At 37.2% G+C, this 27,989-nt stretch overlaps 1 protein-coding gene across 3 annotated transcripts in view; it reads right to left on the bottom strand.

The window, feature by feature from the left end:
- TASP1 (taspase 1) overlaps positions 1 to 27,989 on the bottom strand; it is a 78,914-nt gene that overhangs the window by 30,909 nt on the left and 20,016 nt on the right. For 2 of the 3 annotated variants that reach the window (XR_011678484.1, XM_071422317.1), the window contains exons 7-10: positions 27,226 to 27,305; positions 16,783 to 16,889; positions 10,031 to 10,150; positions 8,992 to 9,070 (exon numbers count right to left, since the gene is read on the bottom strand). Coding sequence is in view for 2 of the 3 variants with exons in the window: in XM_071422317.1 (XP_071278418.1) it covers positions 8,992 to 9,070; positions 10,031 to 10,150; positions 16,783 to 16,889; positions 27,226 to 27,305 (386 nt within the window). In the remaining variant the exon portion in view is untranslated. The remainder of the gene's footprint in view (positions 1 to 8,991; positions 9,071 to 10,030; positions 10,151 to 16,782; positions 16,890 to 27,225; positions 27,306 to 27,989) is intronic. The other variant, XM_071422326.1, reaches the window with a different exon arrangement.

The following is a 27,989-nucleotide window of genomic DNA, read 5'->3' as shown; positions in this document are numbered from 1 at the left end:
CTGAAGACAGAAGTTACAGGTTATCTGTATTTTATCATCTATTCTATGCAGCAGAGTCTGAACCTGACCCTGTTGTTTCTGTCCTGTTAAGCTTTGATGTTATTTTCATTTCAATAGTAGTCCCTAAAGTATCAGCTAACAAGGTAAAGAACTCCTATTCCTGCTCTATTTCCTGGATAACTTCTAGTTATGCCTAATGGAAACACTGTGAAACCTGTATTTCAGTAAGCTCTGCTCATCATTTCCAGCATCTCTAGAAAGATCTGAGTAAAACCTTGCACGGCAGTGATTTTTACAAAAACAAAATACAGTACAATATAAATATTTAGTTGGCAAGACACTGATACAGGGAGATACATACTAAAAAAAAATTAATGCATACTTCTCAAAAGACAAAATGCTGCAGTCTAGCAGAATGTACTACATAGAATGTAATACATTAATACTACAGTATTGTATTAAAGTAACATAATTTTAGAGGTTTCTTTCTCCTATCAGCTGCTGTATCTTGTCTTCATACTAGCAGGGGAAATTTCTAAATTACTGACCTACTGCCAGAAAAAACACCTGCAAACAAAGTCCTGTCCAATTCCTAAAGCATTGATCCTAGAGGGCTCAATGGAGCACATTCCTGCTGCAGACAGAATATCCTTAGATGATTTACCTACTAAGAAAACGCAATGGAAATTTTCCAAAAGGTTGAAACTTTAGTAAATTTGGGCAGGTTTCAAAGATAACAAAAGAAATTCAACATGCAGACACACTCATGTCTAAAGCACCTTCCCTAAAGAAAGGTAGGAAAACACATCTCTAAGTTTTTAATATGGAAAAAATAAACTAAAATCACTCCAAAAAACAACTCATTCAGCTTTTCTACAATTTTACAGATAAGAAAAAAGAAAGGTTAGAGAAATAAGGATTCATTCATTTGGCACTGTAAGTTCTAAATAGTGGTAAATGGCAGATTATTTATTTTAAAAGCTTTTTGTTTGAGTTACTATGAACAAAAATAATTTCAGATGTATCTCCAAGAGAGGTTAGAATGAAGAAAAAACATAGGTCCCTTAAAGAGGATGTACTTTTTACATTCTTCACTACATTTAATACATTTGGAAAGATTAATCTCAGTTAAGCTGTAAAGAAAGAAGCAAACACTTTTGCCCAGGCCTTCCTCAGAAGCTTTGCTGCTACTGATCTCTGTAAAAACCCTACACCTCTCTAAACTACATCACTTCTGTCACATAAAACTCACAGGGAAGAAGTATGCCAGTAGTTTATGTGTTTGCTAACTAAAGGTATAAAATCACTTTCAAGTAGCAGAAAAGTGTTTAAGACATAGAAAGGGAGTTCAGTCTGCCACCATCTTCAATTCCCTTTCTATCCTTGCACCTATTTCAAGGCACTGGCACAAGGCTCAGCAGCAGGGACAGGACCAAGTGTCCAGAGCAGCAGCTGGTGCTGCACAGCTGCTGGCCCTGGTTCCAAAAGTGCTGCTCAGCAAGCACTGAGCCTTCTGCAGGAAGCTGTGACCCTTCAAGCCTCATAGATATTATAATATCAAGCCCAATTAAAATTTCAATAAGCCCTCTGATTATTGTATCCATCCAGTTCTGCTTCCCAGCAAGCCTTCCAAAGGCAATTCAAACAATCACTGTGATCATTCTGAGGACAAACCCCTCAGCAGTGAGCACTGCAGAACCATGTTTAATTGATTAGCTTCTCCATGCTACCATCCCCACCAATCATTTCTGCCTTGGGCTTCCTCTCTCTTCCCCAGACTTTAGTGGTGCTGAGTTAGCTCACATGCTACAGCACTGAGTCCTCCCAACTGCATCTGGACACACAGGCTGGATGAACTCCTGACAGAAACATTCACTTCATAGGTAAATACTGATCTGCCTGGAGATAGAGCTCCCCTTCCTCCACCCGACCCTCTGGTTCACAGTAACAATGACATAACTCTTCTCCATTTGCTTCATCTGTGATGCATTAAATTACCTCTTATTCCCCAAATCTTACAGAACCAGACTGATTTTGAGAGATAATACATGTGTCTACAAAGAGATTAATTGTATCATAATATCTATCCCACACAGTGTAGTTATCATAATATCTATCCCACACAGTGTAGCTCAAACAATCTGTACAGGATACAAGATGAAATTCCTCTGGGCATTGGGAGCATGGACTCAGAAGGACTGGCCAGACAGACAATGCTGCACTTGTGTGTTATATAAGGGCTAACAATACATGCAAGTTTGAAGCAAGCTTTATCATCCCATTATAAATGTAATTCACTGGCACAAGCTGCTCAGAGAAACTGTGGATGCCCCATTGCTGGAAGTGTTCAAGGCCAGGCTGGATGGAGCTCTGAGCAGCCTGGTCTAGAGGAGAAGGTATCCCTGCCCAGGGCAGAGGGGCTCCATCCATTAAGGTCCTTCCAACCCAAACTATTCCATGATTCTACAAAACAGCACTGGCCAGGTATTCATTCACAGGATCCTAACACAGCCACTGCTGCCCTCAACAGAAAGCAATCACAAAGTCAAAGTTATGCATTCCAAGTCAATTTACTGGCATTAAAGCTTCCCTGAAAAGTATTTACTCAGTAGATTTGCACATCACTGTGGTTTGTTTGCAAAAGGACTTTTTCAAGTAGGAACCTACAGACCACTGGCTGCCATAAGGAGCCCAAAATGCTGGCTGAGGGCATAACTCACCAAATAATTTAACAATCACAGCCCATATCTGCACAGGTGTCATTCCTATTCCATCCTATTCCACATTGCCTGCAAAAGCAGCCATAAGACACACAATGGCCTGCAAAGAATGATTGATGTGAACACAATTTGAGCAGGAAAAGGTGGGGCAAGGAAAAGTGAATATATTAATTCCCTTATTGATGTCAATTTCAAAAACAAGAGAAACCTCCTTGAGCAGGGGGCTGGACTACACTTCCTGAGGTTCCTTTCAAACTAAACAATTCTGTGATTCTTCAAAACACAAAGTGCTATTTATCCTTCATGGAATGATGCTTTAGGTGTACATATGTATATCCAACACAGCTTTTAAAGTACTGTGATCTAATCTCTAAAATGCCTTTATGAGAACAGAGGCCACTGCTTTTGTCATGAGACCTTAACAGTTTCCTAGGATCTTGGTGAATTCACCAACACAAGAAACTGGCAAGGAAGTTTACACAGAATAAATGCAGTTTGTACATGTATGCCTAGAACACTGCTGTTTTCTCTATCTGATTGTCATTCCATTCAAGAAAAGATTCTGGGCAGGAGAGAAGAGCAAGACATCACTAGGAGGCTTCTCCCAGACAGAATCCTCAACTACACCTCGTAAAGAAATCTGGTATTTCCAGAAATCTGACATTCCTTGTACCTTCTCAACAAAACACAGCTCTGGCTCAGCCCTGAAACCAAAGTGTGTTTGTTAGCATCCTTAATTTTTCTGAATGACTTCAACATATGTCAAGCTTCTGCTTCTTCTCTGGGATCATAAATTAGGTTGTATTTTAAACCTCCCTAGGATAACCTATGTGCCTTTCTTGTATCAAATAGTCTCTTCTCTCTTCAAATAAATTTTAGTAAAAGCTGGAGATTTTGCAGCTTTGTGTCGCAGAATTTCTGCATTTTGTAAATAATGCAAGACCTTCTATCTTCAGAAATGCAATATTAAAGGTTTGCTGGCTTCAATGGCTGGTACCTAGACACAACACACACCCACCCTTTGTATGCTTTCTATTTCCTGCTCTTGGTAAGATGAAAGAAATGTAAGACATTTTCAGTCTCTACACTTTCACTCAAAAATTCCACTTGGGTTTAATTTTTTCAAAGTGTCCTGCATTAGCTGTTACTGTAATTTTATATTTATCTTTATATTTATTGTTAAAGTTCTGCATTTCCAAAGAGAATTAGTATTTCTCTCCCAGGAAAGTTACAGCCTGCCTCTTACCCCAACAGTATTGCTTTTGGCACAGTTAGTGAATGAATATTCATAATCATCACAGATATTCCAACTGAGTAGGAAATTCAGTGTCACATTGACATTATTTTGAATGAGAAGAATATGCATAAAGTCTTTGATTCTTATTATGCTCAGGAAAAAACAGGACATTTTTTCTTAAAGTACAGCCAAAAAATGGACTATTGCTTCTCCTGTGGCTGGGTTTTGTTCACAAATGTTTTCCCTCCAAATAATACCCATCTTCCTGTGTTTACATTCATATACCAGCAAAAAACACCCACTAAAGAGCTCCAAGCAGCCTTACAAAGTGTTCTGGCCTCTTTTTGTGGGGAGGTGGTGGGGGTGCTTAAAGGGGAGCCTGTTTTGTTTGTGTCTGTGTGCACACATGCATGGAAAAGCTTTTAAACACCACAGATTTGGCTTCTTCTACATTGATCCAAAACCCAGTTTAGCTGTTAATTACATTTATACTAAATAAAGGCCATTGGTCATGCTCATCTCATTTAACATCTCATTTAATTTCACTCCATCTCCACCATCATTCCTGCACAGAATGGCCCTTGCACTGTTACTGCCCAGGTATCCTGGGTGTGCCCCTAACACAACTGCAACATTATTTGAATTTCTTGAATTTTAATACTGCTTTGGAGATACTTAAATTCCTGTAATGTTTATCCTTCAGCTGCCAATTAAGTCCCAAAACTATTTTTTCCCAACCAAAAGATTAATTTTAATATAAGTCAGTTTATACATGAAAATGTCTCAAAAAGTTGATGAGAAAGAAATCAGAAAGTTTTTACTTGTTTACACAGAAACTGAATTTTAGACTGAGAGTTACAGAATAAACCTTGGATTTAGGGCCCCTTAAACTCACAGTCATTCCTAAGTTTCACCATCTCCCCCACTGTGTTTTTAGAAAGCCTCCATCTTTTGATTTCAGTTGTCCCAGGCCCTGTTAAGCTATAACCATAAAATATTAGTTTTACAATATGCTGTATTTTGCAAACCTTGAAGTAACTTTTGAAAAGCCAAGAAAAAAAAAAAAAAAACAAAACCAAAAAAAACCCCCAAACCACCAAAGACACTGTGTTCAAACAACATGGTCAAGTGACTGTTAGAGGTATGAAATTACCGTGCAAAAAGCTGAAGTCGTGCCCAAACAAGAACAGAACCATCACCTTTGGCACATTCAGCATAAAAAATGACAAAAATAGCCAAAAATATTTAAGAAACAACTTGCTAAAAGGCATAAAAGCTAATACCAAATCCTTCCTGAAGAGGTAAAGGCAGGAAGCCTCCCAGCAGCTACAGGGCCAACAGAAGATCCAATATTTCTTCAAATAATACACAAGCATTGAAAAAGAAGCTACAGGAACTTGGGATTACTTTTGAGTACTTGTGTGGTGACATCTTCCCCCAGCCTGCTTTTTTTTTTATGAAGCAGGTACTTAAAGACACTGAAGTTTCAATTGGAGGATTTTAGAACAAAATTAATAAAAATTCAATAATAAAGCCTGCTGTATTATTAACTGTGGCATTTAAACTAAAACTTCCTTTTCCAAGGAAGTCTCTACAAAGGTAATCACAGAATAAAACTATTCCCAGCAAAACTAAAATATCTGGTCTTCTAAGAACAGAAAGAAATGAGAAATCTTGAGAAGTCACCCTGACCTACTAGAACAAATACATCTCAAGTTTATAAAGTCCCAATATCACAAATTGCCAGAAGCCTGGATGATGCAGTGAAGGTGCTTTTCCCAGTCCTGTACTTTGCCCTGGAGAACTGCAAACACCCTTTATCTGAGACAGGTCACCAACCTGCCTGGAGCTCAGGTTCAACCCAGTGTGTCCATTCCATGTGGATTTCAGTGTGCAGGAGTTTGTACTCTGCCTACTCTGAATTACTATTCCAAACTCTACTTTCCCCACAGCCCAGGTTTTCCCTAACCTGTTCAGTCTCTAGTTGATCATCATTCCCAAGACCCAAAGGCATGAACAGTTTCTCAAGTATGGAGTGCAAACAGTTTACAAAACCTGACCTTCCAAATTGCTTCCATGAAACTGATGCCAAAGAATATCCCTTTTCATGACTGAATATGGAGCCTGATATAACAAACTCTCAAGGCTTAAATTTCTGTTCTCAGTGATCACTAAAAAGAAGTTGAAAAGTGTAAACCAGCACAAAAGAGAAACCTTTTATTTCCCAAAGAATTATTCAGCTAAAATGATTTGATTTAACACACACTAATACCAAATAATTTTGAGGATACTTTTGACAAAGCTTGTGGGGAATTAGAGTTTAACTTTTTATTCAAGATTTTATTTTAATTCCAAAAGTGATTTGATGAGTCAGCTATTCTCTGAAGTCATGTAACAATAAACATTAAACATTACTCAATGCCCACAGCAACCACTGTCTAATTTTATTCTTTTTTTTCTTCTCCCCACAAAACGGAAAAAATTTCCTGTAGAACCTAGTAGATTTGTGCCAAATTCATGACTCAAAGAAAAATTAAAATAAATAGACACGTGAAATTAAAACAACAAAATGCTATATTGTGAAAACCACAGAAATTTAAACTGATTGTAGGTTTTTCTTATGTACATCTTTTAAATACATTTCTATACAGGTGTAAATGTCTGAATGTAAAATGAAACATAAAATGAATGTGCATGTACAGAGTTTTTATTTATACATAGCACGAAAGTTGTATTTATTGCTGATTTTTAAAAAAAAAATGTTAAGACAAAACCTGTTTGGAAACCTCCAAGAGGGGGGTAAAATCACTATTACAAATACAGTCTAGTCTGGGTTTAGTTACATCAAGGGACAGGGGTGATATTCTGTTAAGAAGCATTGCTCATCTTGAAGCTTTCTAAATCAAGGCATCTTTTAGAATTCAGACAGTACATTTATTTTCTAAATATTTAACAATGACATATCTTAATGCATTATTCTCTTCCTTGGCCATGGCAGTTTCACCTGAATATTTGCAGATGTTTATGCCCCCATTCCCATGTCTTGTTGAGATCCAGCCAAGCTGCAAGTTCCATTCTTTCAACCTCTCCTACAACTTAATTTTCCATCCCTTTACTCCTTAATTAAATTCACGGTTCACATCGTTGGATGTTCATATTTTAAACAAGAGTCAGGCATCAATACATTTTAGAACTGCACTAAACATAAAGTACATTATAAAATAAAACATTATGAGCTTCTGAAATGGAAAAAAGAATGGTATTGATTACAGAGGAGTTCTCACTTCCTGTAAACATTTCGATCTCGCTCTCTCTCACAGACATACACATACTTTAAAGGAAAACCAGAAACAAGAGTTTAATTAAACACCACTAGTCTGAATTTCAAATCCATGAATGAACAGATGGCCACACTTCACAATCTGCCAGCAGGCCACTCCAATTAACTGGGACTGGGATCAGGGTAATGTCATGGAAGCCAGAAGTTTTCAACCAAAAAAATCCATATATGGGAGTTTGTGACAGCTATAAATAGTATAACATTGAAGTATTTAGGATTATACAAAAGTGGTACCAGCAAAAAGAGAGGAGGCTAATATTTCAGACTATCATTAAATCTAGTCATCTCCTGTGAGGGCACCAGGATGCTTGTCAGTGCTCACATGGACTTCAAATCCAGCTGGCTTTGCAAAGAACAGCTTTAAAGAAGTAAATAAAATCCACTTCAGCTCTTCCACAAACAATCTCTAATATTTGTGCTCACTGATTAATTAAAACATGGTTCCAAATACTTAAACATATTTGGTTACTCAGTAAGCATTTATTAAGCTAAAATCAGTGTGGTGTCCCTTGAGTAAAATTGTCTTCTGACACTCCTGGGTTCAGTAAAACCATCCCCTGAGTAAGCACCAAAAGGGACATCTGCTTTTACTGACATCAAACTGAAGGGTGAACATCTACACCAATTTTCAACAGTGCAAGGCAGACATGAATACAGGGAAATAAAAGCAACACAGGATATTCCTGATGCTCTTCAGCCTCTCTCAAATTTTAACTCTGCAATCTGTCACCTTGCTCCCCTCACTGTTTCTGCAGCAGGACTCCAGCTCTGCAGTGCCCATGGGATACAGCTGACATTATCTAAATCTGAATTCTGCACGTTTTCCTCACCTCTCCCTACAATGGATGCTGATAACTCTGACCCCTGAGCAGTGGCAATACCATAAATTTTGCAACCTGACATAAGCACCTATGAAAAAGTGTTACAAGTAGTTTTACTGATTGAGGTTGTTCATAAAACAAGTGGGAGGAACAAAAAAGTAAAAGCAACTCCTACATAACTTCACCTTAAGACTTTAGTGCTCTGCAAGGCATCAAATAAACACAATATTTTTGTGTGTCAAGGACCCTGAGCTTTCCAAAGAGAACAGAAGCTCTCCTAATTCTTACATCACTTTCACAATTGCTGAATAAATATTTCCTGATACACTTATTCCAGTATTTTGGTTTTACCTTTTCCCTTTCCTTTCAGAAGGAAAAGAGAGATGAAGAAAAAATTCACTTAAATGCTCACCTGAAATAGTAATTAAATATTTTTGAGGAAAAAATGCTGCATGTAGCATTTCTGTAACAAAGGACCCTCTGATTATCTCAGTACTTTACACAAGGCTTCCATTCCCAGAGGTATTCTGCATTTAATCCAATACTGGGCTAATAAGCACTTCTTCACAGGAGGACAGGTTCCCTAATACTTAACAAATATAGCACATCCTTTCAGTGCAATATGAAATAGGATAAAAATTCCCATGGTAGCTAATTAACTTAAAAAGGGCAATATAAGCAACCAACAAGAGATCAATTCATGGATTTAAATACAATATTGACACTAATAAATGATACAAATTAAATGAAACAAATTAATAAATTATACAAATTTAGAATATAGTCTGGAAATTATGTTGGCATTTTAAATTTACAAACTAATTACAGAGGAAGATAGCAACTTCATTAAGTATTTATAAAAGTAGTAAATACCTGAAGTACTCACAGCAGTGGAATAAGGGTTATGAGCTCCTGTATTTTCAGCCCAGCAGCCACAACCATAAAGAGCTGCCTAAGGAAAGAAGCATATTGTTAATAAATTTTAAGTGTGTGAGATTTTTGCTATATTCCCTTTCCTTAAAAAATGAAAATACAAAAACAACCTCAAACCAACAGTAATAACAAAAAAAAAGAAATCCAAGAAAAATCCAAGTATTAATACAAAAGATGAATAAGAATATCATAAGCATATTGTCATTCCACTCCATTTTGCTACCTCCTTTTACTATTCTTGAGATCTGAGTGTTTGTCATAGATACAGAATTCTAGCCTAGCTTAACAGAAAATGAGGGTAAAGATATAACCCTGCTCATATAAAATCTCTTTCACTCTGCTACTCAAAAAACAAACAAAAAAAATCAAAACTACATTTCAAAAGAGAACTGCTTTTTGGACAGTGGAAAATGTCAACAAAAAATACAGCTGTACAGCAATGGAGTACAAAATTTCTGCTGCACCTCAAAATCCCCTAACAACAATAAGATGACCCAGCATAAATATATTATTATTATAACATTAATAATAAATAGAACTATACATAATTGATAATCATAATTATATATAACATATCATAAATACCTGATAGGTTCTTTTACTACTTTTGTCACTTTCTCCAACTCACAAGATCATTTAAAAATTAATTAGGACCGCTACCCTAAATATTGAGAGAAATCTTTTTTCAAGGCTCTAAGCATTTAAGAGTCCATTTAAGGCCAAGAAATTAACTTACTGATATCTCTGTCAAAAGGTAACTAACTACAGAACATCTTCCCTATCACTGGTTTATTACACTGATGGAGAACACTAAAAACACTTGCACATCAATGCAGTGAAAATGTCTTCAGCATTTAACAGGAAGGAAGGGAGAACAGAAATTTGCTGTCACAGCTCTTGCTTTACACTACACCTGTTTGTGACACTGAACAATCATTCCCAACGAAAAAAAAAGAATCTGAAAATGTGCAATGATCACCTGACCAACTCTTCCAGGGTGCTTCAGTGCTAAACCTCCACTGGAGACAGCAGCAGCCACATTTCCTTCTTGGTCAACAACAACTGCACCAACTGTATCCAAGGTTCCTGAGTCATTCTCCTGTAGGACACAAAACCAGAAAAAAAAATCCTAGCAAAAATAGTATATTAAAGTCAGATCATACTCCTTAGGAGTGTGCAAGTGAGAGCCTAGCAACCAAATGGATTTGTTATCATGCACCTGTACCCACTGCCCAAAATCTTCCCAAAATGCTGCTTTGCCTCAGACAGGACCTTAATAAAACTTCTCCAGTAGCAAGAAGGTAATAAACATCTCAGAACTAATCCAATGCTTAGATCACCTGCTTTTACTCACAGAAGTGCCAGAAGTCATTTTTTCTTAGTGGTTGCCACTTGTCCACTAAGAAATGATTCAGCAACTGATGCCACATCAAAAGGCCTTTCCTAAAAGGCCTGAAAAAGCATTTTCAGAGGCTCTGATCTTTGAAGATGTGTAATTTTTAAAAAATTAAATTAAAAAAAAATCAAAACAACAACTAACCCCCCCACCCCCCCAAAAAAAATCCCCAAACATACAAAGCACCACCAGAAAAAACCAAGCAGCTGTTTAGGATGTAAAGAGAAAATACTGATATTCTGAGCAAAACAATAAATAGAAGCCTCAAGAAAAAATCTCCCCTAGGACAGATTCCTTCTGCCAGACTTGTTCTCAGCTCAGGAATCTTTAGTGAGTAAAGCAATTTTACCCTTTGTTCCTGTAACTAAAGCATAACTAAAAGTCTCCTTACTTCCATGACTTCTGAGGTAGATTTACTCCCCCAGGAGCAGGGGTCTTCTTTTACATCCCTCCCCCATTCCTTATGCACCACACTAAGTCTCTCTTAGAGAAGGAACAGTTTTCCCCTCTCTGCCCAGGCATGGCCCAGGTGCCCCTCTCTGCAGAACCCAGGGCAAGGCACTCAGCCCTCATGCTCCACCACACACACAGCATGCAGTGTACAGAAAATAAACCAAATAAACAGAATTGATCCATCATCCATCACATACTCCAGAGATGCACGCTGGTGCTGCACAAGCCTCAAGCCTCTTACACAGACTTATCCAGTGAAATAATGCCAAAGGTTATTAAGTTTTTCATATAAATGTGAATTTTCTGGACTAGAATTCAGAGGGAGGAATTAAGGAAAAAAAAAAAAAAACACCATTCAGCTTCAAATTATCAAGTTCCCATCATCAATTAAAATTCCCTTGGGCATACTATGTCACTTCTCAAGTATGGTTTCTAGTACTGCAGTGCTGATGATACTCTGGCCACACTTAATTTAAGAGAAAACACTTGGGTTAATTCTGTGTCAGTCTCAAAAGGAAAAATATGCAGTACAGTCAGTCTCAAAAGGAATAATATGCTGCCATGTTCTACAGTACTTTTCAAGCAACTGGAACTCCTAGGCAGGAGTTTCATCCTTGGCTTTCACCCAGAGAAACAGGAAGTTTCTTCTCTGCACCTACACCTAGATCTTCCCTGACAAGTTCTGCACTCAGATGCTGGCACTGACCACACTCAGTATTAAAACAAATTAATGTCCCAACAATAAAGCAGAGTAACTGCTTAAAGACAGACAGGGGTGAGAAGCTAGAGATCCACAGCACAGTTTCAACTGGTACTGGGAAGAAGGGTCAGCTGAAAAACAGAGGAAGGAAGGATCAGGGAGGGTAGGAAAAGTAGAAACAAAAGGATTATGGGAGCAAAGGGGATAAGAAAAGAGCCAGCGCCCTTCCAAGTTCTAAAGATGAAAGAATATTAAGGAACCCTTTTTTAACATCTCATGTGCAAATGTATTTTCCAGCTCCCAGGACTCCCAGACACAGCCTGAGCTAAAACAAACCCAGTTCAAACAATACTACTCAGGGGATTGAGAAGACCTTAAGCAGCAGAGCAGGCTGCTCATGGGATGTGCAGATTCCCATCCTTGGAGGTTTCCAAGACCAGACCAGATAAAGCTCTTCCCAACATGAATTCTCTCATGATTTCTCTGTACAGAAGAACAACTATGATACAGGTGCTGCTATCTACCCCCCTGTCCTCCCTTATCAAAGAATTTGATAATAATATACATATAATTGATTATATATATAATGTATAAAAATATATCATATATAAACTATAATATATATATGTATTTGACAATTATATATATATAATTTCCTCTTTTATCAAAGGAAATTATACCCACAACAAAAATCTTAATAGACAGCCACAGATATAAAAATCTAGCCTATCAAAGTTAGAAAAGATGTCCAGCCTCAAACTAAGGGAAGCATTGCTAAGGGAAGGTTGAGGTGGCCCACACATCCTTCTGAAGGAAATCTCTATCTCTGAAGCAAGGGAATTCTGTACTTTTCTTCTCAGTAAGACAGGTATGGGGCAGGGGAAAGCAGGACTGGTTTGTGATTAAAAAAAAAGTCACTGATATATAGGTGATGCTGTATTTTCCTTATTCAGTAAACTGAAAATCAGCAATGTTCTATTCCACATCCAATGGGAAAAAAAACACTGTCAGCATCTTCTACATATGTGAACTGTACGGGCAACCCTGATTTCTGGACCAGTAAATAAAGAGCTCATCAGAATTTACAAAGGAACTTTTTGTACATCTCCCTATAGAAAAGCATCGTGTGCCTGAGGAGTCACTGCAAGACTGCACCTGCTGAGAAGCCTTTCAGTGTCAGACATTTCATCTCTCCAAATCACATCAATGTTGAAAAGCAGAGGATCCTGCCAAGCTAGTGTCAGGACAATAAGAACATATTTAGAAAATATTAGAAAGTATGATTTAGAAAGTATGATAAATACTACAATTCACAAAGTCTAAAATAAGACCAAACTTTATACAGGTCCGATAGGGACTAAACAAGATCCAGCTTGTTTGTCCTTACCTTTCTATTGATTGATTTACTTAGCTACTTACATTTTAAAATTTTGCAGGTTCTAAAGGAAACTTGGTGAAATCTGTTACCAAATTCTGTATCTGAGTTCAGTTACTAAATTATACTTGTCCACTGCAAAAGCAGTTTGGGGTTTTAACAATGCAGTATTGCAACCTAAATATAATCTATTATGTAGTTAATATTTTGCATGGAAAAAACTCAAAGTCAGTGTTATAAATCAGACCTTACATTACTTAATTTGCACCTTGCAGCATGAAAGGAAATTAATGTATTAAACTATGGTCCAAATACTCAGATTTTGCTAAGAACATGCACACAAAACTGAAAGATGCTCACCTGCACAAATGCAGAGTTCTAGCAAGCATTTTTAAAAACCCTTCTCCCCTCCTGCACATAAAAAAATTGTAAATATTCATCACTACAAACCCCTAAGGAAGCAAATAGCAGATTAGGAGAGCTCTACCCAGTGCCCACTGAAAGATTCTACACACAGGGTCTTTTCCCTCTCCACTTGAGATAGTTTTGAAATGCCATGGAAAGTAATTACCATTAAATCTCACCTTTGAGTATAACTGACAAAAGACAAAATTCATCAGATTGAAGCAACTAACATTTACATGCTATTACCCAACTATGTAATTATACAAAGCCTGATGAACAATCCCAGCCTTCCCAGTTTAACAGTTGTTTGGGGTGTAAAAAAGAACATTTTGTTTGATCCTCATGTGCAAGATGAGGAAATTATTCTATACTCTATTTCCACAGATAAAACCCAAACAAAACACCAAAACTTAACTAGAATGGGTGAAATTTAGGTTTCTTTTCCCCTATTAAATGGATTTTGAAGCATACTTTTGAAAACCGTAAGGTTTTATTATCAAAGACCATTTGCACACAAATGTGAGGTAGAACATTTATTTCTTTTTTAAGGAAATTTCCAAACTGCAAGACTAAATAAGACAGACACTAGGATTGCCATAGTTGACTGCTACACTTAAAATTACCTGCACATAGACAAAAATATTTTCTAAATCTGTTCAGTCTTAATACAGTAACAGAAGTACATGGAACTATTGATTCCATGCATATAATTCCAACTGGTGTATACATATGTCAGTACCTATGTTGAACTAGGTAAAACCCAAGCCAGTTTTAATAAAACTCAACTTAAATCATGTTATTTATAGAGTTAAATAACTAGGTTATAAAATACTAACTTACAAATACCAATTTCTTCCAAAAAATCACGTGTACTAGGGATTCTTAATGTCACTTATTCAAACCAAGAAGAGGACAACTTTTTACATATTTGCTGAGATCACTTGTAAAAGTGATCTAAATTTTAAATCTGTATTTTTATTTTTAAACCTGTATTTTTCTTTCCAATAGCAAAAGACAAAGTAAAATTAGGGCTTCTAGCCAAACTCTGCTAAGCTATTTTCAACAACAATTTCCTCTGGTGAAAGACAGACTAACAGTAAGCAGACAAATATTTACTTCTGATATTTACTGGTGCTTGAGGGGAGAATTTGAGAATGGCATCTGGCTGAATGAACACATCATAGACACCCCCCATGAGAATATTTAGTTAATTCTTGTTTGTGTGTCAATTATTTCTTAGCTATGTAAATCAGTAAGACTCTGCAACTTGAAAAAGACAAAAATTTTACACCTTCAAAATTTGGTGAAGTTATTTATGGATCTTCCTGTATGCAAATGCATAACTGCAAATGCTACACTGGGTGAACAAAGAAAAACACAGAAAAAACTCCATTTAGCAGGAAATAAAACTCCTGTAGTAAGTTACACTGCCAAGTTTTTCCAGACAAACTTTGACAAATTTAAACAGCCTCATTCTTTTTAAGGTTGGCATCATCACATTTTTATTGAAAACTAATTTTTAAACCTGTATTTTTCTTTTTAGCTGGTGATATTATCAGTAGCTCAAACTTCCAAGTAACTTCAGTCTGTTTTGGTCACAATACTGTGTCTTCACACTGGCCTATTAGTTCTGATCCCATTCAACTCCACCTTTGTTAACATCCTTTCTACCTTGCTCTGCCCACAGCCTGCAGCACTGACAGAGGCACACAGGCTCAGCTGCAGCACAGAGTTGAAGTGGGTGAGTCAAATCAGAAAATAAACCAGCTCTGAAGTCCTTCAGTGGAAAAAACCTTCCTGAAAGGAATGGTCTGCAGCTCCAGAGAAGCACAGCTGATAAAAAAGTGACAGGAGTATTTATCAATTAAAGTAACTTTGACAAGAAGATTAACTTCTTATTACTCAAGTATTTAAATGGTTTCAAACCAGTTATTTTTAAACCTTTTATGAGAGCATAGCTTTGACAGCGTGAGTTTTAGGGCAACAAATCACATGCCTCATCTTAGCTAAATGACTTTTTTCTACCAGTTTGGGGAGATATATTCTACTTTTCTTTTTTTTTTTTTTAGAATTTGATTTTTCATTTCTATTTAATTTGGAAAAACTACTGAGAAAACCTTAAACCTTACTTCCTGTAAGATTGCAATTATCCTACACTCTGTGGATAGCAGGAGAATCCCATATTGAGAGCATGGGCTGGTTTTCATCCCTGCTCCATGGACAGGATGTGCCCAGACAGCTGACAAAACCAGTTGTTACTGGATTACTCACCAGGGAGAGGAGCTCTATCTCATCACCTCCTTTACCTATCACCACTGGGAATTATCCCACAAGCTCTGCACAGGACTCTGGAGCCCTTGAAATTTCAAACTGCAGGTTGGTAAGCTCATGCATTGGCTTCAAGCATTGACTTGCCCCTTATTACATGAACAACAAAACTGCACAGGGACCCCTCCTCTCACCAGGTACACTTTCACACTCCCAGGTTCACAAGGAGGGAACTGAAATCCTGTGAACAGGAAAAGTTCCAAAATGAACAACTAACTTCCATGGCTCCCCCATCCGTAATTTCTTCACAAATCTTAAATCCTCGAAAAATTTTAAAAAATTAAAATTAGCACCCTGCTAGAGAAAACATCTAAGAACACAGATGCAAATTGCCTAATTTATCACTGTTTGCCTTTGCAGACTACAGAGAATACACTTTTGCTAACAATTCTCTGGGATTTATACCTTATTTAGACCAATATATGTAACTATGCAGGAGTCAGACAGCAATGCCCAACCCAAAGGCCTACAGGCCCCAAATAAAGCACAGGCATTTAATTTAATGACCCATACTTTGATACTCAACATCAAACACAAATACTGTGAATGACATTCTCACAGGTTACCAAAGCTCTACACTTAAACTAAGAATGAGGGGAACAGGGAATCTCTGGTAGTTTTGTAGCACAGGTAATATGGGCCAGGTCAATGCCAGATGCATTCACAGATGCACATGTTACCTACCTGATATTTCAAATTTCACCAATTCCAGTTCCATAATGCAGTGTGCTCAGGAGACACTAAAAAGTGGGAAACAGTGACAGAGATCCCAAGCTAAAGAAAATGGTTTTGGTAAATAATTATCTGTTCGTATTTACATCTGTCATATTTCCAGTTCAAAATGAGCAAAATATTTTTCTTAGCACCAGCAAGATATAAAGTGATGGTTTGGTTTTCAAATAGCAAGGCAGAAAGTTTTAACTGCACTAAGGTTTCATTATATCATCTAAACATTAGGATGGACAAGGAGAACAGGCTTCTGAGGCTCCATCAGTCTTATCATATAAGATATGAAGTTTATTAGCAGTCAGCTGTAAGTTTAGGACGACACAAGAATTTGAAACAAGAGCTAACCTTTTCATTTGATTGTCTTCTTTTCTTTAGTTGAATGAGATCTGTTTCCACCTTTTCGGCCAACTCCAGCTTCCTCTTGTTCCTCTTAAAAGCTGCTAAACTAAACCCTATAAAAATAGTTCAAAAGCATGTAACTAAGTAAAATTTACTTATTTGAAGCAAATATTGAAAAGTTGACATTTTGAAGGACACATCCCCCACTTCTTTACTGATGCAAAAATGCATCAATAAAAAGCCAAAAACTAAGGATTCAAGTTTCAGTACAAGTTGTTCACATCTTTTCCTAAGTTTAAAAGTTCTACTATTGCTCAGCAACGGTGATGAGTAAAATATCTGGTAGAAACACAGCATGAACACAGGGAAGCTGGTCTAAATATCTTTGGCAATGAAGCAGCACTGCACAGAAGAGAACAGAGTAAGTGGCTTGTGTTAAAATTGTTTTTGACTGCTGACAAGTAAATAGATACCATGTGAGCTCATTCTGATAGCCATGAAATTAGGTTACTATTTTATTACCTTAATCACATATCTGTATGTTTACCCATATATTTAAAGCCACACACAAGTCTAGCAGTAGTTTATGCTCCACAATCCAGCACAGTCTAAAGACCACCTAGGTCTCAAGAAGACAAACATCTACTTTCCACATCTAAGCCCTACATTCAGAAAGGAAGTGCTCTCTAAAGTGGACTAAAAAATAAAATTGTTATGCTTAAGAGACCAAAATTACATGTTCCCATTTTAGAAGTTTCATTTCATGAACAAATTGCAGATATTGACATATTTAGTTTAAATTAGTTTTGACTCAATATCATCCCCAGGCTGTTTTAACATCCTCTGTAAAATGTAAAGAAGTGTGGAGAAAATGGCTTTTGTCACTTGTTTAACCACACCAAATCAAGCTATTGGGAGAACAGAGCAATTTGAATCTTTTACTTATACAAGTTAAGTCACAAATTCAATGGAAACTAAAAAGCACAGATTTTTCTATAAACTTAATTTTAAATGAAATTCTGAACCTAGTTACATCACTATTATTCAGAAGACTGGAACGTTATATGAAGTCTAGTAATAAACTCAATATTACAGAGCCAATGGAACCCAGAGCTTTCATTTACAATTCCCACAAAGTACACAGACAGTGAGCATTTTACTTTGAAACTTCTCCACACAGGTGTCTAATTCACCTAGTGAACTCTCATTTAATCATGTTTTTAAGTATATAAAACTGGACCTTAATGTACACACAGTTAGCTACAGTTAGTTCAAGGATGTAACTCAAAAAGTAGTGAGAAAGCTGGCATTTCTCCCCAAAAACCTAATGAATAGCAATTCTTTAAAAATGTAAACCCATATTAATCAGCCATCACCAAGAAAGGAATTCATGCTACTACACAGAGCTGATTACTGCAGACAACACATTTCTATGTTTGAAATGAGGATGAAGAGGTAAAACCTGAATACTTGATAAGAGGGAGTAGAAAAAGAATCATTTTAGTCAAGTACTGTCAGTGGGAAGAAACAAACTAAAAATCTCTCAAAGATCAAGAACTTTGTAAACAGAAGTGCCCCAAAATAAACTAAGCCAGCACATTGTTTTTAAGAGAATTTTTAAAGAGGAGAACTTTTAAGTGGACACAAGTTCACCAAGCACAGCAAATACCTATGGGCAGAGCCATTTGGGGTGAGTAAGAATGGTGTTGGCCTTGGTATTCCTCAAAAGCAGGATAAATATGCCTAAACCTGCTACCTGCTGCTGCCACTGCCTCCTGTCAAGCTGGGAAAAACATGGACCTAAAGAGGCCAAAGGGTGCAGGAGCCCACACATTAAACCTGAACAGGTTCCTTGTACTTCAGAGCCCAATTCCAGCAGTGTTCTGAAGCCTTCTGCAGTATTTGCATCTTCACCAGCTCAAACACATGCACAAAGACCACATCAAATGCACACAAGACATGGGCTAGCTCCAAGCTGCCCTGCCAGCTGCACAGAATGCTGCTATATGCCCTCTCAGCATCTTCTTGCTACCTTGGTAGCATATTTATCCTGCTATTTTTCCACAGGACACAAAATGTTTCATTCACTTAAGACTGCAATCCCTAGCTAAGTAATTAATTTTCAGAGGTTACCCTGTGCCTTAAGACAGTTTGTCTTTTCAAAACAGGAAAAAACCTGAATACTTACTCTGAGTGATCTGCTAACAGTAACTTCTTATCTGCACTGTTAATTCTAAGTGGTATCAGTAAGCTGAGAAATATGGGGTAGAAAAAACATCATTATGAACAAAGTACACATCTCTTGGGCCATGTCAGACAGACAGGTGAAGACACCTTTCTAGCAGCACTTAATGATGTAGGTTGGAAGAGATATTAGGAGGTTGTGGAGTCCAACCTCCAAAAAAACTCAAATCCAATTTAAAAGGATTTGTCAGATCCTGAGTATTTTCAACAATGGAGATTTCACAACTCCTCTGGGCCTCTACATCAATATTTGATCAACCTCAGGTTTAAATAAATAAGGTATTAATTCATAGTCTTCAGTTTTGTTCAGTTTACCATGAAACATCATTCCTTTCATACATGTGAGGGAACATCAGTCTAGTCAGACATCCCCTAGAAGGGAAATTCTTGTGCTCAGGGCTACTGAACTTCAGAATAGTTATTGGGATTTATTTTTACATGAAAGGTGAAGGTTTTGTTTTAGCAAGGACTTATGAATAACAGTATTTCATTATTTAAGGAAAATAATTACTAGCAGTAATTATCAATTCCTCTTAGCAGGATAGGGAAGCTACCTCCAAAGTGACCATGAAATAAAGGAACAGGTTAGAACTCAAAATCTGGCCATTTTTTCCTCTGTTAGTTTTATGTCCAACTTCAGTTAAAAAAATGTCTTGACTCTTACTTGAATATTAAATTTGGTTTCTTTCTCCCCAGAATAAGTGAATAAAGACTAAAGCAAATGACAGGCTGCCTGCCCTCAGTTTATTCCTGCCTTTGTGATGTTCTATCTATGTAAAACCACTATAAATGCCATAAAATGAACAGTACTCTCATTGCTTCATCTTGGTCTACTAGTGATAAAAGAAACTGAGGAACACAACCAAGCTCCAAACTACACACATGAAAGATGAAACTAGAGTTTCCTGGAAACACCCTCTAAGTTTGGTCCTTGACAAAGAACACACTAAAACATCAAATTAAAACATTCCATGAACTAAAATACAATCCAGGATTCAAACACGCTTGGTTAACAACACACACACAACACGGAAAAACAACCCACAGAAAATTTATTTTGCAAATAAGTGCTACAGACAGAAAGAAAACACCTACACACAATCTGAGTTCATAATTCACATTAAATCTAAAACAAAACCTCAACTTTGTGGTGCAAGGATACTACAAAACTTCATTTGTCCTTAATGACAGTGTAAAAACCACTCTCACCTTCTCCAACCAGACAGTGCATTCCAAGCTTGAGAAAAGGAAAGGGTCACAACACAGTGATGAAGACAGGAATGTTTTCCTAAAACAAATGCAATATAGCTACATCAGCCTGATGTTACCTGGGTCAAGGAGGAAGAGAAGAGCAAGAGAAGCAAAGCTTACTGACTGGGGAGAAGGCTAGGAAGAAGGGTAAGGGAGCAAATTCTTGCTTGAAGAAGTTTTGGTGGTGGTTGCTGTTGGTACTGTTGTTGAAATCTATGGAAATGTATTTAGTAAAATGTTCTTTGATTTTGCTCAAGAACTTAAAAGTTTAGATGTAATTCAAAAAATACCTTCAGATAAAATCCCTGGCAATTATTACCCTACCCAGTAACAGTATGTGCACTCCACACCATGATTAGAAGAATTGAGAATTGAGTCTTTGGAATACAACCAGCCCATCTCTTCTGCTCCCTCATTTATGTACCTACTGGCATAAATAAAACTGCCTCTGAGCTGCTGGGAGAGGAAGGAAAAAAAAAGAAAAAAAGTCCCACAGCTTACAAAATTACTGTTCCTGTTTAAAAGTCATTTTCTCAGGCCTCATCCAGACTAAAGACTCAATAAGTGACAACTGTAGCACATCAGAACCAAAGCATAATAAATAAATCCAACCTCATTCACAGTATTTACCACACATCCCTGCCTCTTCTGGAACAAATAATCTTCAAGGACCTGGAAACACCTTCCTAATCATCCACATTCTCCCTTCAGCCCCCAAGGTACCAACATGAGCAGCCCACATGAACTCTGCAGTTTGGTGCAACTGTGCCAGACAGGGGAAGCTCTGGTGGAATATTTGGTCACAGCAGAGCTAAGTGTGCCTGAGACAAGGTTCAGTGGGGGTTTGCCTGGGAAAAGGTTCAGTGGCTAAGCACAGAACAGTAGAAGAAGCTCCTGCTCAACACCACAGGCCTGCAGGAGAGGTTGGCATTAGTGGATGTGGTATCAGAACATGCACTTGATAATATTTATCTGTAAATGCAGCAGAAAAGTCTCACAGACTCATCTTGTTCAAAGCTAAGACTGCTGTGCATGTTCAAAAGGTTCTGATGTTCCTGGATACCTTGCTGAGAAAAGGCCACAGGATCTCACAAATTATATAATTAATTAGCCCAAGATTCATCTCCTACACTATTACTGTGAGACAATAAATACACCTTTTTTACATGCTTTTATCATCATTATCACCACCTAACAAGGAGATGAGAAAGTAATTTTCAGCAAGCAGGTCAGTGGAAGAGATTATTAGTCTCTGACTAATGATAAAGAGATTCATCTGTGCCACTTGTTTGCCACAAAGCTTCCACATCCTTTACTCACCTCCTGTACTCTGATCATTCCCTTAACCCCTTTAACCATTATACTATGTACAGGTAAAAATTTCATCAAAAACCTTGTCAGTTCTATTAGATAATGATACAATGACTAAGTAAATGAAACACAACTGTATTTCCCATTCTACACAGCTCTTCAGAAGTTTCTCTCAGTCACCTTTCACAGCCCATGAGAAATGATTCAGAGAGCACAGGCATATGAAAATCAGACTTGTCCTATACATGGAGTCCTTGAAGCTACTGAATTGTACATACACACTTAAATACAACACTAAGACACCTTTTCATCTGTTAAATAATGGTACAATTGATACATATCTATCTACTTGTTAATTCTAGCCCTATGTACCTTAAACAGGCCCTCAGATAACAGGCTGCTTATCAGAATACAATTAATTTCTTGCCCAAAGTTAATGCAAAACATTTTTACTACAAAGTCCATGTTTCCTTAAAATCCCCATGCTTTTATAAGCCACATGTATTCCCTTAATTATTTTCAGCAAGGTTGAAAATTTGGAAAATGGCTATGTGAACAACTCTATTTTCATAGAGAGTTGGAAGGAAATACAAATTTTCAGCACCACTAAATGACAAATCAAGTTCAGGACAATATTCAAACCTTCCTGGTCACAGTGGTGGAACAGCAAGCTGGGAACACAAACCCCAAATACCAACTTTCAGTCACACACATTACAAATTATTATGCAACTAAATATTATGCAACCTGTTAAGTGTCCAGCTATTCTTGTTTAAAATCAAACTATAAATTGAAAATACTACAAAAGCCCCAAGAATATTTTAAAATCTTTGAAGCAGAGATAGAGCTCTGACCAATCATATAGCACCCCCTGGCAGACAGTGCTTAGAGTCAGCTGGCAGAAGCTTTCTGCAATTTATCTTTCTATTCCATATTAAAAGAGAATGCAACTATTGGAGAAGAGAATTAAAAAGGAATATACTAACAAATTAGTTAACCCACAGGAATTCAAATGATCTTGTGAAGAATTCTGTTGAGCAGTTGCTAAAATAAATGACACAAATTCAAACAGGAAGATGAAAATAAATTTCTTTTTAACAAAGCTATTTTAAATGACAGATTAACACCACTTAGGCTTGTGTTGGGACTAAAAGACTGCTAGAGATAGCTTCCATGTTGCCATATTTTTGACAGAAACAGCAAAATGAATGGGGGGGAAAGGCACTTACAAGCATATTAAAAAAAAAACCCTATCTCTCAGAGCACTAGACTGAAGATCTGTTCTTTACAACACAAACTCAGGGTAAACTGCTGCTGGACACAGCATTTCTTACTGCTTCCTGCAAGAAATCTTGTTTGTCATCAAGCAGCCTTTCCTGAGCCTGGAAGATTTTCATTCAAAGTATTTTCTGGGCACCTTGGCCCAACCTTTTTCCTGGGTAACTTACAGCCATTCTCCTGGCTGCACTCAGCTGCTCAGATTTCAGAACAAAAAGTGACCCCACTGTCTCCAAATCCAGGGAAGATTTACATCATGTGTTCAGATTAACCAAGCTTCCTAACCAAATGCCCAGAACCCTTGAGTTTCTCTCCAAATCTTTCATCCTCCCCTTAAAAATGAAGCATGGTCTGAGCCACTGCCTGAAATTCATAGCACAGTTTCAGCAATACAGCAAGTGTTTTTCTTAATACAATAACAATGAAGTAATGAGAGAACTGGGAGTGAGATTTGGGGTTTTGGAGGAGAGGCAGGCAATACTGGTGGTCAGGGAGACAGTGTCATTAGAAATAGCACAGTCTGCACTACACTCATCCAGAAAAGACTCTCCCTCATTAAAGAATCCAAGCAGCCTTAGGATAAACAGGAATTTCCTTGCATGCACACAGTTAAAAAAATAAAGTACAACTAAAGAAATGGTCTGTTACAAGTAGAATTTCAAACCAACCCATAGCAGCCCTGAATCTGTTGAACAAGATGTGATTTTACTGATAACATGAAGTTATTCAAGGTAATTTGAGGATTTGACTGAAGAAGGATTCTGAGTAGGATTCTGACAATGAAGTAGCAGCTTTTATTCAGCAAGTCTCAAAATAATGACAATGAGGTAACTCATAGTTGTAAAGGTTTTTGCAGGTGCTGGAAACTAATATGGGTTCAAAAAGAAACAAAAATTTCATGTCAGCAAATGCCACTGTTTACTTTCCATGTATGCCAGAGTCACTAACAAGTACAGAATTTAGAGTCTGGAATAATATAAGGGATAGGGGAAGGGAAGGGAAGCAAATACTTGCTCTGTTCTTACATCCTTCCTTAAGCATCTTCTTTATGACTACTCTTGAACTGCAGTTGAAAAGTTATGTGGATCCACTGCTGCTGTTTTTGTTCTTATATAACATTATTCACTGAGGTGCTTACAGTCACTTCCACATTGTCAGAGTTACAAGTTTGCTGCATGAGGAGGTGCCTTCCTTCTCTTTCCCTTTGAAGGCTTAACATTGCAAGCAAATGCAAGATGCTGTCTTACCCCATGTTATCTTTGTCAAAGATAATTTACATCTATTATAGGCTGAGCTGATAATTTCAGATAGAAGTCTTTTGGTTATTACTAATGCAGGCACAGATATTGGCAGTTGAGGGTGTACCTCGAATTTACATTGCATATTTAAAGTGTACTTTTAACATTTTTAAGAGACTCCAATGTACAGTAATTCAGCACTTCTAATTTGTAATTACACCTTAACTCTTGGATTACACTGTCAAAGCAGTCTCTCTAGCACAGGGCAACAAAGCACTGGGATAAGCCAGTATGGGCTCTGTACTGGCAGCCTCTAGTTTGGGGAGGGATTAATAAATTCAGATTCCTTGCAGACTGTGGGCAATACAAACAGATCATATTTCAGGTGCTTGGGTTTGTTTTTTTTTAAAACCACCCACTTTGGAAAGTCACCAGGTTTCTACAAATGGTAAAAATCCCATTTCCTTACACACTTGACGAACCAAAGAAGATGAAGCACATGAGCCTTGACAAAATCTTGATGGAATTCAACAAGTAACATGGTTTAGAACATGCTTCCAGTTTGGTGCTTAGATACTTGGATAGTTCTGAGAGAACTATGGAGCATGACCACAAAGCAGACTGTGACTCTTTCTTTGATACTGATCACAGGGAAGCTCCATCCCTGCAAACCAATCCCCCAGCCTCACTGACAGCAGCTAGAACATTACTCTTCTCATCTCAGGTCCAAGAAAAAGAAGACAGAATAAGACAACTTCAAAAATATATTTTTCATGTGCAGCACAGAGAAGCCAAAACACGCACACAGTTCTCCCTGCCATTATTTACTGCAAGTACACATCTAAATTTGGATTAGAGGCTTTTGGAGGAGATTTCAGTTTGGTTTGTTGTAAATAAGTTACTGAAGATATTTTCCTGATGTTTGGCAATTAGTTCAGTTCTTTCTTTTACAGAGCTATTCAGAAGATACGTGATGTTTTACTTAATTGAACCCCAGTTCTCCATGCAAAATTCAACAAAGCAATGGTAGCAAGCACAATCAAAAAAGTCTCCCTTTTTCTGAAGATTGGCACATTATTTAACAAAACAGCTGACTTCAGATGAGATCTCTTTGTGGTTGCTTGGAAACAACATTCTATTTGATTGTTTCTTAAGCATATCTAACTTTCCTTTCCATGGTAACATTGGATAAATTTATTTTGGCTTCTTAAATGTTACCTGTGAGTTTCCAATTTCTTTTCACTTGTAACAATCCCATTTTCCAATCCCACTGACCAGAGGTCAATGAAGCACAAGATTTATTTAGGACTGGGACAGGAATCAGTGTAACATTTTCTGGAACTGATTCTTCAGGTTCTTATTTACTCTTGCATTAATTTTTTCAAAGAAACAAAAAGAACCTCAGATGTACTACCATTAATAACTATACTGCAAAATTCACTTGTCAGTCCTGGTTGTTTCAACTGTTTTATTGCAAATTGTTTTACTAAATAGAAGATTGCTGAATATACTGCAGACACAAAATGCAAGCAGTGGTCTATTGGAGCAGGATTGTGAAAATACATTGGATGGGATTATTCTTCTGATGTTTCTCCAATGTAAATTCACAGTATGGATTAGGCCAACCAAACTAGCAGTGGCCATCCTTATTTTTAAACTGTAATGTGCAAATTTATTCTGCCTTGGGTACATTGTAGCTAGCAAACGTATCACCTGCCAATTAATGTCACAATCAAAACACACTGGTACTAGAAACACTTGAAATCTGTGCATGCAAACAAAATTAGTCAAGGCACCTTCTTTGTGAATTATCTCCTGCATTTAAGTAGCAATTGCTTTCCTAAAAAGAAAAAAAAAAAACAAACCCAGAAAAAGGCAACCTTCCTCCCCCCCCCAAAAAACTTCAAAGTATTTAGTGGTTTTACTCTTTCTAGAGCCACAGAAATAAAGGTGTTCTGCTCAACTCAGCACTATAGTAGTTCTGCAAATGCTGTTTTGGAAAGCAGCTAGAGCAAAAGTTTCATGTGGAGCTAGAAATCAAAACTTTCTGTTCAAAATTAAATGTGTCATGAATACATGTGAAAATCAGTGCAATCAAATAAAACACTGCCACTGTTTCTGGGGTTACACTTCAGCACTGAGCATCAACAACTTCAGAGCTGCAGTTGCTAGATATTTATCTACATTTAAAATTAGACCAAATAAAAGGCTTAATGGGAGCCCTGGGTTTCAACCTCTGATCTAGGGATGAGTCAGGTATTTGAAGGAGCAGTACTGCTTACTATAAAATAAACATTCCTAATCTTCTGTGTTCTCCTTCTTTGGGTAACAACTTCTGATTTTTTTCCTGCAAAACCTCAACAGGCAGCACAGGGCATGTTCTCACCTAAAACAAACTACAGACCGGTAGTTATGGCACTTTCCAAAAGGGAAGAGGGTTGAAGAATAGATGGAAGAGAACCACATCCTCCTTTCTATGGTTAAGTGCATTCATTTGTAGCCTAGTTCATAGATGATGTATCAATATAAGATAATCACTTTTTTTTTTTTTATTTTAGGACAAGAAGCTTTTCTAAGAAACTAGGGTTAATATACAGTATAACCCAAGTCTGTTTTCCAGATTGGGTTATTCTATCAGGTTAGGTGAAGCCACAGGTTAAAAAAAAAGGCAAATTACTTGGACAGCTTGTTTAGACAAGAGCAGTTCTGAACAAAGCCCCAGACATGGGTGTAACTACACAATCTCAGAGACAAACTAGCACCTGCTGAATTTTGATCCACAGCTAGTTGGTGCTGTTAGGATCCAAGATGGATCACATCTGGAGACTTGTAGGACTGAGCTTTTCAAGAGCCTACATTTTAGTTACAAAGAAGTCCATCACTGGATTTAGTCCTAGAATCACAGAATCACTTAAATTAGATGTTGCTAAAATGCAGCTAAAGTAATAGTTTACAATTTTTTTTATTTAGATACTTATTAGAAAATTAGTAAACAACCCTTATAGACCATAACACCATAAACTAGCTGAATGTTAAGAACAATGAAGTGATGCACACCTCAAAAGATGAGGCACCATTTAAAGTTACTCTGTCCTGTTCTTCCTACTGACACCACCAGTTTACTCACTTGTAGCCATGATACCTGGAGGACATGCTGGTATCCCGTGATCAACTGCCCATCTGTAAGCTCCTTCACCAACTAAAAAGCTAGGAGACACAGAAGAGGGAGTTTAAACAAAACCATATAACAAATCCCCCTTTGCTTGCAATTATTTTTTTCTATTTGGTTTGGTCAATTTTAAATCATAAGCTGTCTATATTTCACAGGACTGTCTGCTATGAATTACATTTGGCAAGCTTATGTAGTTTCATTAAAAGATTATGCAGCTCTGACATTAAATTTATTACTGGATAAAACCAAGTGCTAATAAATTTGAAATTCAATACAAAATCAGCATCAGCTTTCAACTGCAGCTAAAACAGGACAGAGCTGTCTCACATCTTGCTCCCTTATAACAACTTAGCAAGATCCTGAAGACCAAAAACATGGGATGAGAAAGGTGAAAATGTTATTTCCAGTAAAACCAGTTAGTGTCAAAGGAATAGCACGCAGTATTTTGAGAAGCACAACACAAGTTAAAAACTGACTTTATTTAGAAGGATTAAAGTCTATTTAATGGAGTTTTATCAATCATTTGCAAATGAGACTAGCCCACTACATTTTAAATATACTTGTAAAAAACCTCCAGCCACCTGAGAAGCTGTTTTCTAGTCAGCACTGAACACCTTACTATAGTGAGACAGTACACACTGCTGTGACAACAAACAAGAGCAAAAAATATACACACACATGGAACTTCTAGGGATAGAAGAAAAAGCAAACCTCATGTT

Source organism: Agelaius tricolor, unplaced genomic scaffold (assembly GCF_023055355.1).
Source record: "Agelaius tricolor isolate 1412-34295 unplaced genomic scaffold, bAgeTri1.0.p SCAF_1, whole genome shotgun sequence".
Classification (NCBI taxonomy): domain Eukaryota; kingdom Metazoa; phylum Chordata; class Aves; order Passeriformes; family Icteridae; genus Agelaius; species Agelaius tricolor.
This window is presented reverse-complemented; position numbering and strand designations above follow the sequence as displayed.